The 20090-nt window shown below is 50.4% G+C and overlaps 1 protein-coding gene across 1 annotated transcript; it reads right to left on the minus strand.

Moving 5' to 3' along the window:
- Nucleotides 1–105: 105 nt before the first annotated feature.
- Nucleotides 106–11472, minus strand: LOC143832949 (uncharacterized). The gene is made up of 7 exons (XM_077328107.1): nucleotides 10698–11472; nucleotides 10067–10150; nucleotides 5811–5899; nucleotides 2618–2803; nucleotides 2059–2196; nucleotides 1555–1747; nucleotides 106–1114 (listed from the first exon to the last, which is right to left on the minus strand). Exons 1-7 carry the CDS (start codon nucleotides 11308–11310, stop codon nucleotides 807–809), a joined length of 1611 nt encoding a protein of 536 aa, XP_077184222.1. The 5' UTR covers nucleotides 11311–11472; the 3' UTR covers nucleotides 106–806.
- Between the last annotated feature and the right edge of the window lie 8618 nt (nucleotides 11473–20090).

The following is a 20090-nucleotide window of genomic DNA, read 5'->3' on the forward strand; positions in this document are numbered from 1 at the left end:
AATGCAGGACTGAGCCCTGCTGGGTCACCCCAAGGCCAGGACCTCAGAGTCCGTCATGCCTGTCGCCCACAATATCCAACCAGGAAGCTTACAGCAGGCCAAAAAGACAGCAGAATTCCCCTGATATTTACAAGGACAGTGCCTCCAATCAGAGAGATTCCAATTGGCCATCCTGGCTCACAGCCCAGCTATTTACCCAAAGTTAACACAGGTACTGAAAGCATCACCGTGCTTCAGGGCATCTGCAAAGTGTTCTTAAGGAATCAGAGGGAAGTGAACGCAGGCTGTTTGCTCTGTTAGGCCTCTTGTGCCTTTCCTATAGCCACCAAGTGGTCCTGCTTCCAGAAGTTCTCATGAACAGAGCAGTGCAAAGCCCGAAGGCCCCACCTGTGCAGTGGAAGGTGGAGTCCTCCAGCCACAATGCAGTCACGAGAGTGGCCCCCAAGTGCTGCAGCTGGAGTGTTCTTGGGAAACAAAGCCCTGCATCATCTTCAGCAGGAAGCAAGGCAGAGGAACAGGTCAGGGGGTAGGTCATTAAGTCACCAGAATCACTTTTGTGGAAAGCTTATTGTGTAATAACTGAAGATATTATTTGGGTCAGGACAGAGAGGTTGTCAGCTTTGTCTCGGGCTGATGCAGCTGAGCATCCAGCAATGCTTATAACGAAGATAAGAGAGTTGTTGAGCCAGACTAGAGGCCGGGACCCTGCTTTTCTTTGAGCCTCTGCAGGTGCATTGTGGTTGTGCTGTGCTGACCAATCACAGGCTTACATGCTGAGTTTCAAAACCACCAGTTTACGCCTGGCTTCAGTATCCGTGCGCATGCTCCCGCTCACACTTGCCCAGTACAAAGCGCAACTTGCTGAGAGCCAACTGCGTGTCACGAACAGAGATGTCACGGTGCCAGACTGCACGCAGGGAGCGCTCACCCCATGGGAAGAGCCGCACGCTAGTGGCTTGGCCTGTGGCAGCAACTTCCTCTTCACTCACCGCCTCCATGAGCTCACAGAGCTTGGCAGGAGCCAACCAAGATGCCAACGTTGTCATCATGACGATGTTGGTCTCCACCAAAGCTGGGTTCACAGAGCAGAGAGGAGACCCAAGGCTGAAGACTCCTGCAAGGGAAGATGCTTGTTGTTGGAAGGCTGGGGCATTGCAGGCACCAGGCCTCCCATGAGAATGTCGGGGAGAATGGGCAGGGATCCTCACCAGGCAATGGGAAGATGCTTCTCTACAGAAAGCAGAAAGGGAGGGATCTCCAATCCAGTATCAGAGAAGAACAATATCTTGACCCACCTGAGGAGAGTAGCCATGGCCCATGTAGGCAGAAAGTCCCAGGTATTTATCCAGTTTAAAGAATCAGGTAGTAGCAGAAGTGACACTCTGGAGAGCCAAAACATGCAGTGCTGACCTTGACAGATCAATGCTCTGACACGGTACAGCTTCGTGTGTGTATGGCAGGCAGTGAATTCACTATGCATATGAGGAACGGAACAGTGAACCCTGCTCCTGGGGATGGGCCCTTGTCTCCCCCTGCTCCTTACAAGACATGTACCTTCAGCAAAACTTCTGGCATGGCTGTGATCCCTCTGCAGTATTTCCTCCACATGTCTCAATCCAACCAGGGCAGCTGCTGCCAGAACCCCAGACTGGCGCATCCCACCTCCAAGAAGCTTCCGCACACGCCAGACCTTGGCAATGAATTCTCTCCGTCCAGCTAGGAGGGCCCCAGCCGGTGCACCCACACCCTGAGGAATACAAAGAGAAATGAGGACTGCAATCACAGGCAACATAGCCTTCAAGGCCACAGATGTTTTTGCCTGCCTCTGCCTTAGCAATCCTGGTATTCCTCCCAGAGACCCCGTCCATAGTTGGAGAAGGTCCCCCCCCCCCGACATGCTGGCAAAACACCCGATTTTGCTCCTCTGCTGCCAGTCCAAGGAAGGGCCACAGAGTTTTGAGATAGATTGTGGTTAAGTGGGCCACATGATCAAACATCTTTGGTGCTATACTTGCACTCTTGCCCACTTTTTGTGGAGTCTCAGCAGCACTTGCCCACCTTGGAGAGACACAGCGTGACCGAATCACAGTGCTGGGCGATGTGAGTTGGCGGCACTCCCAGGGAGACAGCAGCATTAAGCACCCGGGCCCCATCCAGGTGTATCTTCAACCCATACTGGTGGGCAAGCTGATGCACCTGTATAGAGAAAGGAACTCAGCACCTTGAAGACTTCTAATAGGTCCTGCAAAGCTACCTGGCTCTCTTCATGAGCATTTGGGGGACTACTTTATGCAGTGCACTGATCCTGGTGCCCCATTAAATTGGCAAATGGTGGCTCTTGTTCCAGAAGAACATTACATGGCAGCGTTAAGAATCTAGCTGAGCAGCAGGTGCCAAAGTTTAGAGGAGCCAAAATTTCCAGATAGGAGATGGCTTCCTCAAAACTGAGCCCAACCAAGGGAGAATCTGCCAAGGATTTTTATTTAAAAACAACAAAATAACAATGTGACTGATTATTCCAAGCAAGCCCCAGTGATGAAAAGTCACCATCTAGCCAAGAAATGTGATGGATCTGAATAGGTCAGAAGAGTCGGACTGAAGATGGATGGCCATTCACCTCTTGCAAGTACTGAAGAGAAAGGACCCGCCCTCCTGCTGAGCAATGGGTGTTCTCAAGACAGATGAGCTCAGGCTGGGGGTGGTACTGACTTCCATGGTTTCGCTGGATCTTCTGCTCCAGTTCATCAAGACTGATGGTCCCATCTGGAAGATCCTGCAATATCTCTGAATGGACTCCAGCCACCTGTTCCAGAACAAAATGAGCAGGTGAAGTTGTATCAACAGGGTGAGATCTGTATATCACAAATGCCTTGTGCTGATAAACTAGTGAAATGAGCCAACAGTATCCATGTAATGAGATCTGGCACACAGTTTCACTGCAGATATGCAGACAAGTGTTGGATTGATGGTGATACACATATTACAAAGTATATATCAGATATATTAGTTTCTACCAGAGTTCAGGACAAAGTAAGTTCTGCATATCTAGTTGAGATTATTGTTAACCAGTGGGCTGTTAATCGAATGTCCAGGAATATAACTGCTCTTAAATCCAACAACAGGATAAATTCAGAGTTATTAAAAATATACACTAAGTGAAATGTGCTATAGAAAGAATCTTAAAGGATTCACATAAAACAGGTCAAAATGAGGTCAGATTTCTGAAGAAGCTCCAAGGTCAAGGACAGAGAGTCGCCATCGGGGGCAGGGGGAACTCTCTGATTCTAAGGCAGGGCCAGCTTTTATTTATTTATTTATCTATTTGTTTATTTATTTATTTATATTTTTATACCACCCTTCCCTACGGCTCTGGGCGGTTTACATAAAACATTTTGGAACATTTACATAGAACATTTTAGAGACCCCATCTCAGTGCTGAGTATCCTGCCAGTCCAGGAAGCTGCGGGCTTTCATTTTCAGTAAAAAGGAAGAACCCCCCATCCTTCAGTGGTTTCTCAGCTAACTGGAACTACCTTATCTTCCTTGTCACCACTAGGCTTGACTTCTGTAACCCACTCTATGCTGGCCTTCTCTTATCCTTGACCCGGAAATTGCAACTGACACAGAATGCAGCTGTTATGGTCCTTGGAGGGCCCATATCTAGCCAGTGCTGAAGCAGCAGCATTGGTTGCCAGTTACATCCCAGATCAAGTTTAAGGTTTGGGTATTGACCTTTAAGGCCATTTGCGGTCTGGGCCCCATGCACCTAGAAGAAGAAGAAGAAGAGTTGGTTCTTATATGCCGCTTTTCCCTACCCGAAGGAGGCTCAAAGCGGCTTATAGTCGCCTTCCCATTCCTCTCCCCACAACAGACACCCTGTGGGGTGGGTGAGGCTGAGAGAGCGCTGATATCACTGCTTGGTCAGAACAGCTTTATCAGTGCTGTGGAGAGCCCAAGGTCACCCAGCTGGTTGCATGTGGGGGAGCGCAGAATTGAACCTGGCATGCCAGATTAGAAGTCCGCACTCCCAACCACTACACCAAACTGGAACCTATGGGGCTGCCTATCTCCTTACGCCTCCCACAAGGCTCTTCACTCTGCGGGTGCAAACCGGTTGGTGGTCCCTAGCCAAAGGGAAGTGCACTTGGCCTTTTCGGCCCTGGCACCAACCTAGTGGAATGAGCTGCTGAAAGACCTATGGGACCTGTAGAAACTCTCACAATTTCACAGGGCCTGTACAATGGAGCTCTTTTGCCACATATTTGGTTGAGGCTGGGGAGATTTAAGATCCATGGGCCCCTCCTTGCTTCAACTGAGACACCATGCCAAATCCCATCTCCCCCCCCCCTCACACACCCAGGCATAGGATAGATAGAAGGGGTGCACTAAGCTATGGAAGGCAGTGGGGGTGGGCTTAGATTAAATGCCACTGAGGATTTCTTGATTAGGATTTTAATATGTTTCATTGTGGGGTTGTAATTATTATAACCTGCCATGAGCCAGCCAGTCCGGGAGTGGCAGGCAATAAATGGGAATAAATAAATAAAATTGTCCTTGCCCACAACGAAATCTTGACAATCCAAGAAGCTAATACAGGTTAAACAAATGGCCAGTAGGGGGCAGTATGGTACCAGGTGTGAATCTATAGTCTCCCCCCCCCCATCTCCCTGCCTGGATAAAGCTCTGTTAAACTAGGGCCTATTCTGCACAAATAGATAATGCACTTCCAATGCACTTTAGAAGTAGATTTTCCTGTTCTGCACAAAAAAATCCAACAGCCAAAGCACACTGAAACTGCATTATCCTATGTGTGTGGAATAGGCCTAGCTCCCATATGACATAGACCACACCATTCAAATAATTTTGTGAGAATTTTATGGGAATGTGAGGATTTTATTGTATTCTATGTTTATTGTTGCAAACCGCTGTGAGCCAATTGGATTGAGAGCGATGGTCAATCAATCAATCCTTTGCAAGACACTGACATCATTAGCCTTTATAGCCATCCCCACGCACATCTGGACATGTGCTAGAAGGTATATCTTTCCACCATGAATTCGCTTTAACCTGGTTCCTCATTCAGCTCATTTTTCCTGTTTAAGCTGGACAAGAAGAGTTGGTTCTTGTATGCCACTTTTCTCTACCTGAAGGAGGCTCAAAGCGGCTTCCAGTCGCCTTCCCTTCCCTTTGCTTTCCTTTCCTCACCCCACAACAGACACCCTGTGAGGTGGCTGAGGCTGAGAGACCCCTGATATCATTGCTCAGTCAGAACAGCTTTATCAGTGCTGTGATGAGCCCACGGTCACCCAGCTGGCTGCATGCGGAGGAACACGGAATCAAAGTTCACATTCCTAACCACTACACCGCAATGTTTTTCCCCCCTTAGCACTGCCTTGAGAACAGCTACAGAACTATAAGGCTAGCTCTGGGGTTCTCACAAATCCAATATGCCATTAAATTCTATTGCATGCCAGAAGGGATTTCAGAGCTAAGAGAAACCAGGGCAGTTAATCTCTTGCAAAGATCTTAACCCGCTATCCAAGGGACTGGAAGTTTTCTCATGTCATAGTTAAGATGATTCCTTGTGTGAGTGTAAAACCCACATTGACTGGGATATGCATTCTGTCATTCTTTGGAATTTGCTCTCTCTTTAAAACATCTATAAAAGACTCCAAAAGCAAAAGGCACATTATATGAAAACCTCCTCCAACCTCAGCTGGTCTTCAGTACAACCTGCCAAAGGTTGAACAAGGCTATGTGCTGAAAGAAGGCAGAATTGAATCAGCCAGGTCTCACCTAGCACCACTTACCTGTGCAACCCCTCCATGCTCAAAAACATGGATGTGGGCCTCCCTCCCAAGTAGAAGCTGCGCCCCACGTCTGCAACAGTGGCACATGACTGTGACAAGAGAGGGCAACTGTCAGAATGGGAGAGTCCATGGTGGGGCTGTCTGAGGGAGGGGTGCGTAGATGTCAGGGTATGGAAGGAGAAAAGGTGAAAGAATTTGGTTCTCTCCAAAAGAGGTATTACTGTTCCAGCTTACCGCACTATTGGAATTCACCTGGGTCAGAGCAGTTAGGAATGCATGCTTTTTCTCTTCAATACCTTTAAGGCACAGTAGCTCGGAGCTCTCCTCTCTCAGTGAATATGCTTTCCTAGTTCTAGAGTACGTTCCTTGGGGCAGAGTCCCTTTTTTGCCATTTGGTTCTCTTCAGAGCCCTCCCTGCACCATTGATCCCAAGTATAGAATGTGTTGGCCTTGGGTGGGATGCAGCTGAGAGCTTGGCCATCTGGGTGGTGTACTGCACACCCAACTCACCACCCGATGCCCTGATAGCCCTGCTGGAAGTGGTGGCAGCCTGGACAATATAGTTCCCCAGACTACTGATCCAGAGAGACTATGATGTCCAAGTCAAGTTGCCATCCTCTGACGTGGGCTGGACCTGGTGTTGGCCATGGCAACAGTTTGTCACTGGCCCCACCTATCAGGAGGGTCCAACCCGGACTTATCTTCGGTGCAGGGTTGGAAGTAGAGCTGATAGCATCAAATCCTGTTCCACGGTCAGACCACTATGCTACGAATGCCATCCCCACCACAGTTGGGTGCCGAGCTGATTTTGGCTCGCCTGAGGAGACTAATGGATCCAAATGGATCTGAACGCTCTGCAGGACCCGATGTCTCTGGGCGCTTCCCTAGATGAGCTAGTCAGTGACTGGCACACTCGGGTGCTGACTGCCGTCCCTGCCTCACTGACAGGCACACTGTCTTCTATAACCAATGGCACCCCACAATAGTCTAGGCTTGAGCTAAAGCCAAGACGACACTGCTAGGGTCGGCCAAGCCAGGCCAGACTCCATCTTAGAAATCTTGCTCTCTGCCTTAGGTTTGGAATGACAGCCTTTGCCTGACCCAGGTGCCTCCGGGCTCAAGCTCACATCAGCTCACATCGTAACCCCCCCCCCATTGTATTTCTAAGCGAGTGGACCGGCTTCCTCCTGCTTGTCTAGGGGCTCCTAGGCAAACCCTTTGTCTTGTAACATTTTTCACACTTGGCCCCTCTGCCATGGGAAATCTCCTCCCCACATCCTGCCTGCTAGGCCCAATCGCTTTCTTCCTCAGAGCCATTAAAACCTTTGTCCAAACCCATCTGAGGCCATCCCCTCACTTGGGCCAGGCATTGTCCAAGCCTCCGGGACCCTGGAAACTTCCAGCACATGCTCACCTGGGTCTTGTCACGTAGACCAGCTCCCCCAAACCCAATATAAACAATGGCTTTCACGCAATTTGGTTAACACCATGGGATTGCCTCCTGACACCTCTGGTATGGTACAAAGCAGGAACCTTGGTATACAGAGGAGCTTTGTGAGATGAAATGGGAACTGAGACGGCTAGAGTGAGTTTGGAGGAAAACTCGCAACGAAGCACTGAGAATGTTTTATAGGTCATTTATGAAAACCTATGAGATGGCAATGAAATCAGTAAAACGTGATTTTTACTTGACTTCCATCGCATCTACAAATGTGTGTCTAGCACAACTGTTCAGGGTAGTTCAGTTGCTCACTGCCCCAGAAAAAGGGCACCAAAACAGTAATGGATGGGGAATCAGCTGTGAGGCATTTGCAAGCTACTCTGTGGATAAAGTCTCAACACTCTGCCGTGGTCTTCTACCAACCTTAGACACAGGAAAGGAACTAGAAGCCCCTTGGCTGCCTTTGAAGGAAATACCTGATGGCTTCAGAAGACTCTAGGTCAGGGGTAGTCAACCTGTGGTCCTCCAGATGTTCATGGACTACAATTCCCATGAGCCCCTGCCAGTAAACGCTGGCAGAAGCTCATGGGAACTGTAGTCTATGGAAATCTGGAGGACCACAAGTTGACTACCCCTGCTCTAGGTGACCAAAGTGGACTGGGTGCTGACTTCAGTGAGACCAACCACATCCCCCTAGACCCCTGCCTCTCTTGGCTAATCAAAAGGCCAGCTAGGAGAATAGCCCCCCCCCCCCAATGATAACCTCTCATTCTCAACTGGAAAATTCGTGGAAGGGCTGAAGGAGGCAGTGGTATGGCCAATACTAAAGGAACTCATTCTGGACCTGTGGGAACCTGCCAGCTGCCACCCTGTCTCGCATCTAGCATTTCTAGGGAAGGTGGTGAAAAGGGCTGCCACAGACCAACTATCTGACCAATCACTGTGAGCCAGCTTCATGGGAACGGTGATACATAAATCTAATTATAAATAAATAAATAAAAATATCCACATTGCTGAATGAAGCTTCAGTCCTGGACCCGGCCCAGTCAGGCCGTGGGGTAGAAACAGTGCTGGTCACCCTCATGGATGACCTCCACTGCCGTCTGGACTGAGGCAGGTCAGCACTGCTGATATTACTCGACCTCACGGCAGTGCTTGATACAGTCGACCACGAGCTGCCAGCCGATGCCAGGAAACGCAGGATGGCCCTTCAGTGCCTGATCTCCTTTCTCTGAGGTCATGGCCAGAGGGTACCTATTGGAGAGAACCAATCCCATCGCTGCCAACTCCCACGCAGGGTACCACAGGGGGTGGTTCTCTCCCCAATTTTGTTCACTATCTTTATGCATCCTCTTGCCCAGCTAGTAGGGAGATTCGGACTGGGATGTCATCAATACACCACTGATACCCAGCTCTTCCTCCTGATGGATGGCCACCCTGATTCTCCTCCAGTCTCATTAGCCCGAGTGACGGGATGGCTCCAGCAGAGCCTTCTGAAACTCAATCCTTCAAAGTGGTTTGGAAGGAGGGGTCCCAGTGAGGAAGTGCGATTACCCAGCCTGGATGGGGTGCAACTATCATTGGCACACTCAGTCAGGAACCCGGGCATGACCTTTGACATCTCCCTCTCCGTGGAGGAACTGGTCACAAGAATAGCACAGGCAGTGTTCTTCCACCTGCGCCAAGCTAAACTACTAGCATCCTACCTGGCCCCAGAACACCTAGCCACAATGATCCATGAAATGTCACCTCCAGAATAGATTTTTGCAACTCACTCTATGCAGGCTTACCCTTATCCCTGCTCTGGAAAATCCAGTTGGTACAGAATGCAGCAGCCACGGTCCTTAACAGGAACACCGTGGAGGACCCACATTTGGCCCATGCTCCAACAGCTGCACTGGCTATGGAGTGGATTTCAGATCAGGCTTAAGGTCTTAGTAATCACCTTTCAAGGCCATATGCACTGTGGGCCCTGAGGGACTGCCTCTCCACTTACGCCCCCCTGAAGAGCACTATGCTCCACAAATTCCAACAAGCTGGTGATCCCTGGCCCCAAGGAAACTTGTTCGTCCTCAACCAGAGCCTGGGCTTTCTCTGTCCTGGCCCCCACTTGGTGAAATGAGCTCCCAGAAGAGATCAGGGCCCTGCCAGAAGTAAAACAGTTCCGCAGGGCCTGCAAAATGGAGCTCTTCCATCAAGCTTTTATTGTAAATCTCTTATTGTAAACTGTCCTGAGCCACAAGGGAGGGCAGCATTGAAATGTAACAAAATTAAAAAAAAATTATTGTACATTGACAGAGCCTCTTGTGGCGCAGAGTGGTAAGGCAGCCGTCTGAAAACTTTGCCCATGAGGTTGGGAGTTCAATCCCAGCAACCGGCTCAAGGTTGACTCAGCCTTCCATCCTTCCGAGGTTGGTAAAATGAGTACCCAGCTTGCTGGGGGGTAAACGGTAATGGGGAAGGCACTGGCAAACCACCCCGTATTGAGTCTGACATGAAAATGCTAGAGGGCATCACCCCAAGGGTCAGACATGACTCAGTGCTTGCACAGGGGATACCTTTACCTTTTACCTTATTGTACATTGATGGTGTTTTGTGTGTGTGTGTGTAAAATGTTGACTTATGCTGACCCCAGCAAGGGGCTTTCAGGGCAAGTGATAAGCCGAGGTGGCTTGCTGTTGCCTTCCTCTGCAGAGCCTTCCTTGACGGAAGTACTGACCCTGCTTAGTTTAATAATAATGCAGCAATCCAGTCTGCACCACCCAGAATCTCTCCTGCTACAGTTCCAACACTGACCACTTCCTAAAAAACTTACCAGCAATGAGGTTAGCCATGGTGGCAGTGGGCACAAATACAGCCTCTTCCTTTCCCAGGAGGTCAGCAATAACACTCTGCAGCTCTGCAGGGGAAAAGGAGGAGGGAGGGGAGCCTGGGGTTTCACTTGTGTTTGGGATGGATAAGATCACAGCCACTATAGTAGATTAGCTTTGGGTTTTAAAATCTCCTTATCCAGTTGTCACAGGACTGCCTGACTGAAGTGACTAGAACTTGTCTCACATTTAACAATGAGTTTATTGACAGTTTCCTGTTATTTGATACAATATATTTAATATCACTATTAGAGCCCAGAGGAGCCGTGCATGTAAATATCCCTCCCACTGTAGTCAGTCGCAGGAAGCCACCCCTCTCCCTCCTGAGTTATGACAAGTCCTCAGTACAAGGGGTTTCCTGGGCAGCAGCTGCCATACTAAGTCTCTCTGATACTTTGTGTGCCATTCCTTTGGCAGACTGGTTTTGCATCTGCACCCAAGGTGGTTTTGGGGCATAAGCTGTCAACCATTTGTTGGGGATCAGACCAACCTAAGGCAGTGCACACCACAGTGCTCCTGCCACCTGGCTCATACTTGCCCTTGCATACCTGGAGATGCTCCTTTCCCCAGACTCACCATTGACCGTGGGGTCCTCCCCATAGTCATCGTCTCCCACCTCGGCCTGAGCCATAGCTTGCCTCATTGCAGGGCTGGGCCGAGTCACCGTGTCACTGCGCAGATCCACCACATGGTGCTGGGCCTCTGCAGGGAGGCTCGTTGTGCGATAACTGTGAGCACTCATCCCGAGAGCAGGAGCCCGGGGAGGACGCTGTGGGTGCCACCAGGCTAGAAGAGTCCGATGTTCGATTCTAGGGGTGACGCTAAGGCGCCGCCGTTTGGACTTCGGATGGACGAAGGCCCCCTCCAAGGCGTGGCGCTGGTCCTTATGGAGCAGAGGGGTGCCTTCAGAGGGAGGAGGGCAGGGGTGCCGGGGCCCGTGTGGCGGCGAGCGGCCCCTCACTTCGGGGCTGGCGTAAGGATGCCCGGGCAGTTTCAGGTTGGCGGCCACCGCCAGATGCCAGGGCGGAGCCGTCCCCGCGAGCCCCTCGCCCCATCCCGGGCCCCGGCGGCCGTTCTTCTCGCGGACTCCCCGGCTGCTGCCGCGAGGGCCACCGTCGCTTCGGCCGCGCCCAGAGCAGAGGAGGGCTCGCAGGCCGTGGCCCAGAGCGCAGCCCCCGCGCGGCGGCATCCCTCTTCTCCCCAGCCCCGCGGCCGTCGGCTCCTAGCCCCGCATGGGCAAAGTCCCAAGGGCGGTCGCTCCTTCCCTGGGATCCTGCCGCCTCCCTTTCCAAGCATGCTGGGAATTGTAGTTGCCAGGGGCGAGCGTGCCTCGGTTGAGGCAAGCGGCGCGAATGTCTCAGCGCCTCCAACACCACCCGCCGCCCAGGCTAGCCGCGTCGAGCCTCTCGTGGCCGGGCGCCTCCTCCAGGGCCCCTCTTTCGGGCAGCGCGAGGAAGATCCACGTGCCCCCCCCCCCGGTTATCTCTTGGCCCATTCTAGTCCGGCTGCCAGAAACCCAGCTGGTGATGTCCGGGTTAACCCAGGTCCCCACGCGCGAAACAAATCTCGCCTAGCTTCTGCGGCTCTTCCTCTGCACGCGCGGAGAGCCGAGAGGATTGCAAAGGGATCGCGTGGCCGTTGCAGCAGTCCGGACAGGAGGAGTCTCGAGCCGCGCGTGCAAGCCCACCGATAGGCCGTGGAGTTTTGCTGGCCCACCTTGACTGCACGGGGCGCTTGGGAGGCGACTGCGGTCGGCTCCATGCACCGATCAGCTCACAACGTCGAGCCTACCGTGTGGAATCCCCTCCGTGGCAGAGGGGCTGGAAAGCGGCTTAAGCGACGCCCCTTAGTTCTGCGATTCCCGCAGGCCTCAGAAGACACTTTCCACGGTGTCTTGGTGGGTAAGGGGGGAAAGGGACGTACTGAAAACCAGGGACAGCGTTTGCCCATAGAGAATAATGCAAACCACGTTTGCACATAGGAAAGACTGTGAGGGACGCATGTCCCTGCCTAGGAAGTAAAGGGAAGCCTGCTTGCTTATAGGAAATTATGCAAACAACGCTTGTCCATAGAGAATAATGGAACCACGCTTGCCCTTGGGGCGTATTTGATGGCTTCAGGCAGCTCGCTCTGACTAAGGTGGATAGTTTGCTAATGTCAGTGAAGGCTACCTCATGCCTTCTGGACCCCTGCCCCTCATGGCTACTAAAACAGCGATGAGAGGATAGAGACCCGTTCAGGACACAATCGACCACTACATGGGAGCTCCTGAGATTGCTGAAGGAGGCTGTGGCGCTATATCCAGCTCTACAAAGCACATTCAGCTTTTCTTTGTGTTGTGTTTGTGGATCTGCTGGGGACCCAGCTTGAGGTCTGAGGCAGGATCCAAGCAGACACACAACTGACCAGTGTGCTTTCAGATCCCATCTGCTGGATCCAATCTGTTTAAACCTTATCTAACCAGTCAAATGCACTGGTGGGAAGATCTGTTGTCTGCTGTGGACATATACCTTGTGGTTTTCTGGGGGATTTCTTGTTGCTTTATACAAATTGCACTTGTCCTGAGATCCCAATAAAAGAGCTGTTCTTCCTTCCATGAACCCACAGATTTAACCCTTTGTAAGTTCATAGGTCAATCTTGTTTTTACTAGGGTTGCCAGCTCAGGGTTGGGAAATAGCTGGAATCTTTGGAGGTGGAGCCAAGAATGGGCAGTATTTGGGATGGGGAGGAGAGTATAATGCTATGGAGTCCACCCTCCAAAGCAGCCATTTTCTCCGGGGGAACTGATCTTTTTAGCCTGGAGATGAGCTATAATTCCTGGGGATCACCAGTTCCCACCTGGAGTCTGGCATCCCTATTTTTAATGGAAATGAATGTTGGGAGAAGGGAGCCTGGAGACTGATCACAGGGAAGGATTGCTTATTAACCTTTTTCGGACAGGTCGACATTCCCCACGCCACTGCTGATTTCGTGCCCACGACTGAGCACTCGCCAGAAGTACCCGTTAGCTGGAACTTATTCAACTATTAACTAAATAACTGGCAGTTGTAATGTCTAATTAACCTCATCCCCTCCCCCAGCTTTCAATATTCCAAATAATTCCCAACAGAAAGCAATGGAGGGCCCCATTTAACAATCCCTGGGCTTCAAATTATGCGCAAACCCAGGCTCCATAGTAGAATAATACTTTTGTTCAAGGGAAATGCAGCAGGCAGGCAAGCAGGGCTGTGAAGTTCATTGCAGCTGCCCCTGCTGCAGGGAAGGAAGCTGCTATTGTTCCTTGAAACTGACAAGAGAAAGCTATTTCAGCCTGTCCCCCCCCCCCCCCATTTCTGGTCACTTTGGGGATGCTTCCATAGAATCTGAAGAAATCAGATTCATAAAAGTTTCCTGCTATCTGCCACATGTAGTTGACATGAACATGTCCCCCCAGGGACCCTGCTCTTCAGGCTCCCTCTCTGTGGCTCATATTCTAGGGAAATAGGCTATTCAGCCACTAGGGTTGGACTGGAAAGAGGGTGAGTGTCCCACTAGAGGGGGAAAAGTTTATTCTCCGGAGAAAGCCTTCAAATGCCATAGTTTGGGATATGAATCTGGGACAGCACTGCTTGTTGTCAATGTCGACTCAACTCTCTCAAGTGCTAAAGCACCCAATGCTATTTTCCAGTAGCAAACAGCTACAGTCTCCAATCATGCAAATATACCAAATTTAAATGGCAATGAAATCCACACCCAGGCACAAATGATTAAGCAAAGAAGTGCATTAAAAATGTGCACAGTATAGCTCTTGCACAGGAAACCCCACTAGAAGGCAGTGCTGGATTTAAATTTGCCATTGCTCTAGGAACAGCGCTCCATGAAATGCTTTGCCCATAAGTGATGTTGGATTTTTGACATTTTATACCTGTAATCTCTCTTTAGATTTTCTTGGAAACTGCTGGCGACTGCACAAGTAGAAAGAGGTGGTTTCACACCTTATTTTTCACCCAATGAAACCAGACATCACCACTTATTAATTCCCATGAAATAATTTTGCCTCTGGTTCCTGCCCTGCCCCCTCTCACTTTGGGAGAAGAGTCTCTGCCTCCTCTTTGCCCTGGAAGAAGACAAGCGGTTATATGATGATGGTTTATTTCTTTGGAACTGTCAATGTCACTTTACAGACCAGCACAGCTGAAACAACCATTTCTGTTGTTGCACAGAAACACAGTTGCATGGGCAGATGCTGTGGCTGCAGCTGAGCATTAAAGTCAAAGACTTCATGGAAAACGTGGCTCTGTGAGGTACAAGAAGGGATATAGACAGTCTTTAAAACAGGGTTTTCCTCATAATGTTCCCCACACTCCCACCTTTCCATTGCTTGTAATTCTCCAACTGATGCACACTCCTACCATCTGATGAATTTAGAATGGATTCACAAAAGTTTATGCTGAAATAAAATGTGGGGGTCTTCACGATGTCTCTGGGTTTTGCTGCAGCAGACTAAACATGGCTGTGGAAATACTTCGTTTGATTGTTCCGCTTTCGGCCTCCAGTCAAGCCTAAAACCCCCCTGCCTCATTCTCCTGCTGCCCCTGCTGCTGAGATCCTGCTGAGTATAGCCTGCTAGGCCAAAGGTTATTAGGAAAGCATCCACACAGCCATGCCTCATTGCTGAGTGAGGGGCTAGTCTGGCTCATTGTGCCCACAGAAGCTAATTGTCTGGCTTCTGTATTTATTTTTACAAAATATTTCCGCAGCCGCTACCAGGAAGGAAGTCAGTGATGTGACCTCTGCTGCTGGGAAGATCTGGCCCAGTCTTCCTCCTAGTGATAAGTCATGAGGCCAGAGCTCACCCTGGCTCCCAGCACAGCTGCACAAATGTGTTTTATGAGCTCTCTATAAACCTCCTCTTCTTTGTGGCTGACGCAAGATGCCTCGTACTCCCAGGTCTGCAGGGTGTTTGGAATAGAGACAAGATCAACACAATGCAAAGAGGTGCTAATTGTCTCTGGGTGCTTCTTGGAAGTGTCCGGCCTTTTCTCTTACCTGCTCTGCCTGGGCTTGCCTGCCTGTGCAAAGGAACCTGCAAAGCCTGAGGGTCAACAGTAATCACATACAATCCTACATGTGTATCTAGGACTTTGTGCATCAGGCTGCACCCTTTGAACACACACACGTTTGCATAGAGATTCATTCTCTGCTGTTCCTGCCCTCTTGCCCCTATAAAGTGAGTGACTGGACCATAAACAACCCATCTTGCAGCTACTTCTCACCCCATGTCAAGGGCCAGATGTTAACAGTCATGCTTTATTTATTGCTTCTATTTCCTCCCAGTTCCAGTAACTTGTCCTCCTGCCCAAGTAACTCATGATTAGGCAGTGAGAAGCCTCTAATCTTGCCGATCTGATTTACTGACATTGAGAATAGCCTCTTCCCGTTATTGGGCCCAGGCTTGAAAGCAAAATCAGCACAGCTCTGCCAGGCCCTGTCCTGTCATACAGGACTCCTTTCCCAGCCAGGAAATGTTGGTCCAGGCAGGCTCAAGAAAGGGCTGGGAAGAAGGGCAACCAGCTAGCCCTGGCCCAGGAAGGGAAGGCTTAGAAAGGCAGAAGCTGCCCACATTCAAGATGTGGTGTCAGGAGGTGTTATGTGCGTCAGGGGTGTGGGACATGGAAGACCACAAGGAAACACTAAGCAGGCTGGAAGCAGAGCACAAGTGTGTCTTTCCCAACCTGCCAGGCTAGTAACTGCACACCTCCAAGGCATCTGGGTCTAGGCAAGTGGCTTGCTCCCACTTTGCATTGGGAAGGAAGGGTACCTTTCAGGACCCTGTTAGTTATGCTTCCCTTCCTATCGAAAGTGATTTAGAAGCAGAGCCATATAGGCTTTGGTGAAGGTGCAGAGGCCTCTGGGAATATTCTTGCCCATCACGCTGGCATCAGAATGACGGGGCACTTGCCAGACTGCAAGGTGTGTGAGACACTTCAGCCATGCCTCTCCCCACTTAGTCAATGGAACACGCAGTCTTACAGGCCCACAGGAATATATTCTCTCATTGCACATTGTTCCCTGGTACTCCCTGTACCAACAGTCATTCTTGAACTTTAAGCTCCCATTGGGCATTATGCTCTCACAGTGGTGTGAAGAGCTGCTTGGGACCAACCTTAGCCCTGCTTCCAGCATCTTGGCTTTGCAAAGTTTCTGTCTTCCTTTGGAGAATCCAACCCCTCAAAAATACTTTGTCCTGGTGCTTAGGTTAGGGTGTTACTGTGAGGCAAAACACCCCGATTCTTCCCAAAGGGTTAATGTGCACAGTAAGGACTGATTCCATCTTGCTGGTGTTGTTAATTGTGCTTCTCAGCCTACAGGCTTCTTATCATCTTCAAGGCCAGGGGAAGGAATGAGATAATTGGCTCATTATGAGAATTGTGAGCCACAGGATGGGAGGGAGAGAACCAGGAATGATAAGGTGGTTTTCTAGAGGGTTCTAGTAAGAACACGCCCTGATTGGCTAATAATCATCACCTGACTTCAGTTAGCCAGAAAAGTATAAGTGGGCTAAGAACATAAGAGAGAGAGCTTGGATTCTGATCTCTAAAGACTATGATCTCCTTATTTGTAAATGAACAGCAATGTAGACAACACTTGAGCTAAGGTCTTTGATTTCATGACTATAAGTAAGATTGTGCCATCTGTTCCACATAATATATTTCTGGTAAGGCCTTGGAGAAGGAGCGTTTTCTCATAGCTTAAGTGCTCAGCACTCAGTGCCTCTTCCTCCTCCAACCAGCTTGCCTGTTCGTTCAGAGGCCAGCCAACTGCCTTCCATCCCCCACCCGACCACCCCTTCCTACTTGCACTTCCCTCTGGGGCTTGGAGGCTACAGATCCCTGCCGCGTGAGAGCTGCCCCTGCCATTGAGTTCCCTGCCCAGGGGCCTCCAGCCTGCAGCCTTTCCAGGTCCTGGGGGGAGGGAGAGCCCATCCACAGAGTTCTTCCACCCCACTCCAATCTAGTGCTTGTTGTATTCCTGAATGAAATGGGCTTGGCCCCTAGTCTGATATAAATCAGCCTTTCTCAACTTTTTTACCATTGAGAAACCCCTGAAACACTCTTCAGGGTTTGAGAAATCCCAGAAGTGGCATGATTGTGCAGAATATGGTTGGGAAGCATAGCTGTGATTTTGCCCACCTGGCGCCTCTCCCATTCCCATCCCCTCCAGGCTCATCATTGGCCATTTTGGGAGGATGGATGGGTTGCCATCTCCATATATAGTCATATCACCCGATATACTCAGGAAATACTTCCAGGGCCATCAAGAAACCCCAGGGTTTCACAAAACCCTGGTTGAGAGAGTCTGTGCTAGATAGTAAAGCTAGTTTTTCTTGTTTTCTGTGTTGCACAATTTAGAACTCTGTGTTGCAAGTAGATATAATTGTATTTTGAGAATCATTGTAATAAACTTCACACATATTTTTACTAAGACAGGTTTTCTTGCAAACACTAGCTCTGGGAACCCACAAAGTTCACGTTTGGACTCCTTGACAGTCACCCTTTAACAAATGGCAGCAACTCTGCTATGCTGTCTTTCTTTCCATGTGGACATGTCACTGGAGGCTGCACATATTTCCCTTTGGCTTTTATCCTGGGCTGTTCTGTGCAGGTGTTTTCCCTCTCTTTCATCATGAATGTCTGTCAGGGTTTCTTTTTCATTCTGCATTTTCCCTTGCTTTCACCTTGCATGTGCACTAGTTTTTCTTTTTGGTTTTCCTTCCTTCAGAACTGAGTTTGCTTTCCAGTTGCTGTTTCCCCAGAGGTTCCGAGGTGGTTTCGTGGCAGTTCCCCTCGTGCTTCACTTTCTAGCTGAAGGTAATTCAAAAGCATACCGATTCCCTTGGATTCTCACCCCGCCCCCCATGCCCATTTGAAGGCCACTCCACTGCCCGCATTGAGGTCATTCCTCCCACTCTACACCTTCCCCCCTCCCCTTCATTGGTGTACTGGGTTAGATCGCTGGGGTGAAATTATTGACAGGAAAAGCTTTAAACGTTTTGCTAGAGGTAGCATTTCCCTGCAATTCTTTCTCTACATATGATTCAGCTTTCTGAGGAGCCTCTTCAGAACCTCTGAAAGGGTGGCGGGAGGGGCTCAGAAGCGAGACCCCTGCTAGATGAGTGGAAGGGCCTAGCTCCACCCCCCACCGGTGCCAGCAGAAGTGGCAGCAACAGAGTGCAGGGCATAAGCAGCTTCCTTCCTTCACCGGGAAACCCAGAGAGCCAGTGCTTGAGCCCAGGCCCCTGCGTGGGGATGTCAGGGAATGGGGGTGGGGAAACGGTGTTTCTCTGTCAGTGGCCCCGGAGAGCCTCAGCAACCCAAGGCAGGCCAGTTCCTGTAGCTCCCCCTCAAAGAAACCGCTGAGGGGGTGTCATTTAATGTGTCATCAAAAAAGTCTTTTGTGCCTGGCATTGCCTTATGCTACAGGGCTGGCAGAAGAGCTATGAAGATGCCACCTTTGGGAGTGGCTGTGCACAAAGCTGCTCTGGCTGTGCCAGGGAGCAATGCCTTCCCTCCAAGGGAAGCCTGGCAGCAACACCAGCACCCACCAAGCACTTTGGGGACTTCCTGCTGCCCAAACTACATGCAGAGGCAGTCAGGAACGGGGCATATTTCTGCGGCCCATAAAGTGCCCCAGAGTGGGCACTGAGACCTTGTTGTCAAAGGCAGGAAGGAAGGGCAAAGACTTTGGCTGGCCTGTGGCAGACAGGTGCCCAGCCTGTTCCGGCACCAGAAGAGTCCAGTGTGGCCCAGGCAGTCAGGTTCATTTTGCTTGGGTACTTGCCTGCCAGGTTGGAGCGCAGCCTGTGGCATGGAGGGAGGCCTCAGGCCACCAGCTGTCAGATGTTCAATGGGCAGATGTGCCAGGCCAGAAAGGCAAGTCAGGTGTGCTCAAGCCTCTTGGCTGGAGAGGCCTCTGCCATCCCACCTTGGCAGAAATGGGCTGGACGCCGAGGCAAGGGCCAGATCCTTCAGAGCCTCCCTCCTGTACCCCTCAATCAGTGGTCTCTGGCAGTGCTCTGTCAGACTGTTTGGCATGGCCAGGGTCTGCTGGTTGCCCCAGCATTGATGGGCACGTGGCCCCAGCCAAGTGTACTCTTAGTCATGCTGAGCCAGAGTGGAACATGTGACCTTGCCTTGAAGGGGGGATATCACCTTAAATGACACTCCCTCGTGTAGGGAGGGCCTAGATCTTCCTTCTTGCCTGGCCTCATCAGTAGACCTGGCGGAAGAGCTCCATTTTCCAGGCCCTGTGGAATGCTGAAAGATCCCACAGGGCCTTCAGTTGTACATGTAATAAGCCCTGGTTATGTTTTTGTTACTGGGAGATACGTATTTGAGCAAAGTACAGAGTTCTATGGCTGAAAATAGGCAATAGCACTGCCAGATCCAGTGTTCCTATCTTGTATAGATAAGGAGATGAATTATGATTGTGCAAGTGACACAAGGATGATCCCAGGAATTGAATGTGTAGGTCTAGGGTGGGGTGCAGTCGAGGGTTGGGCTATCTGGCTAGTGTATTGCCCACCTAACACACTAGCAGATACCCTGTTGGGTCTCCTGGAGGTGGTGGCAGCCTGGGTGTTGCAGTACCCAAGGATTGTGTTCCTGGGAAACTTCAGTATCTATGCGGACACACCTGCCTCCAGTCAGAACCTGGACCTGGTATTGGCCATGGTAACACTAGAGCTCTTGTAATTTGTTATTGGCAACACCCTGCACTTGATCTTTGGTGCTGGGTTGGATGTAGAACTGATAGCAGCTAACCCTGTTCAGTGATCAGAACACTATACCCTCAGGGGTAGTCAACCTGTGGTCCTCCAAACGCTGGCAGGGACTCATGGGAATTGTAGTCCATGGACATCTGATGGACCACAGGTTGACTACCCCTGCACTAGATGACTTAGTTGATGACTGGGATAACCAGATGTC

Source organism: Paroedura picta, chromosome 3 (genome assembly GCF_049243985.1).
Source record: "Paroedura picta isolate Pp20150507F chromosome 3, Ppicta_v3.0, whole genome shotgun sequence".
Lineage (NCBI taxonomy): Eukaryota > Metazoa > Chordata > Lepidosauria > Squamata > Gekkonidae > Paroedura > Paroedura picta.

What these genes read in the sequence shown, in the direction of transcription:
- LOC143832949 (XM_077328107.1), bottom strand. Translation starts at nt 11,310, where the DNA reads ATGCCGCCGCGCGGGGGCTGCGCTCTGGGCCACGGCCTGCGAGCCCTC. An exon ending in CATGGCTAACCTCATTGCTG is followed by an intron (nt 5,900 to 10,066) that starts GTAAGTTTTTTA and finishes CTCTTGTCACAG; the next exon opens with TCATGTGCCACTGTTGCAGA. An exon ending in TCACGCTGTGTCTCTCCAAG is followed by an intron (nt 1,748 to 2,058) that starts GTGGGCAAGTGC and finishes TGTATTCCTCAG; the next exon opens with GGTGTGGGTGCACCGGCTGG.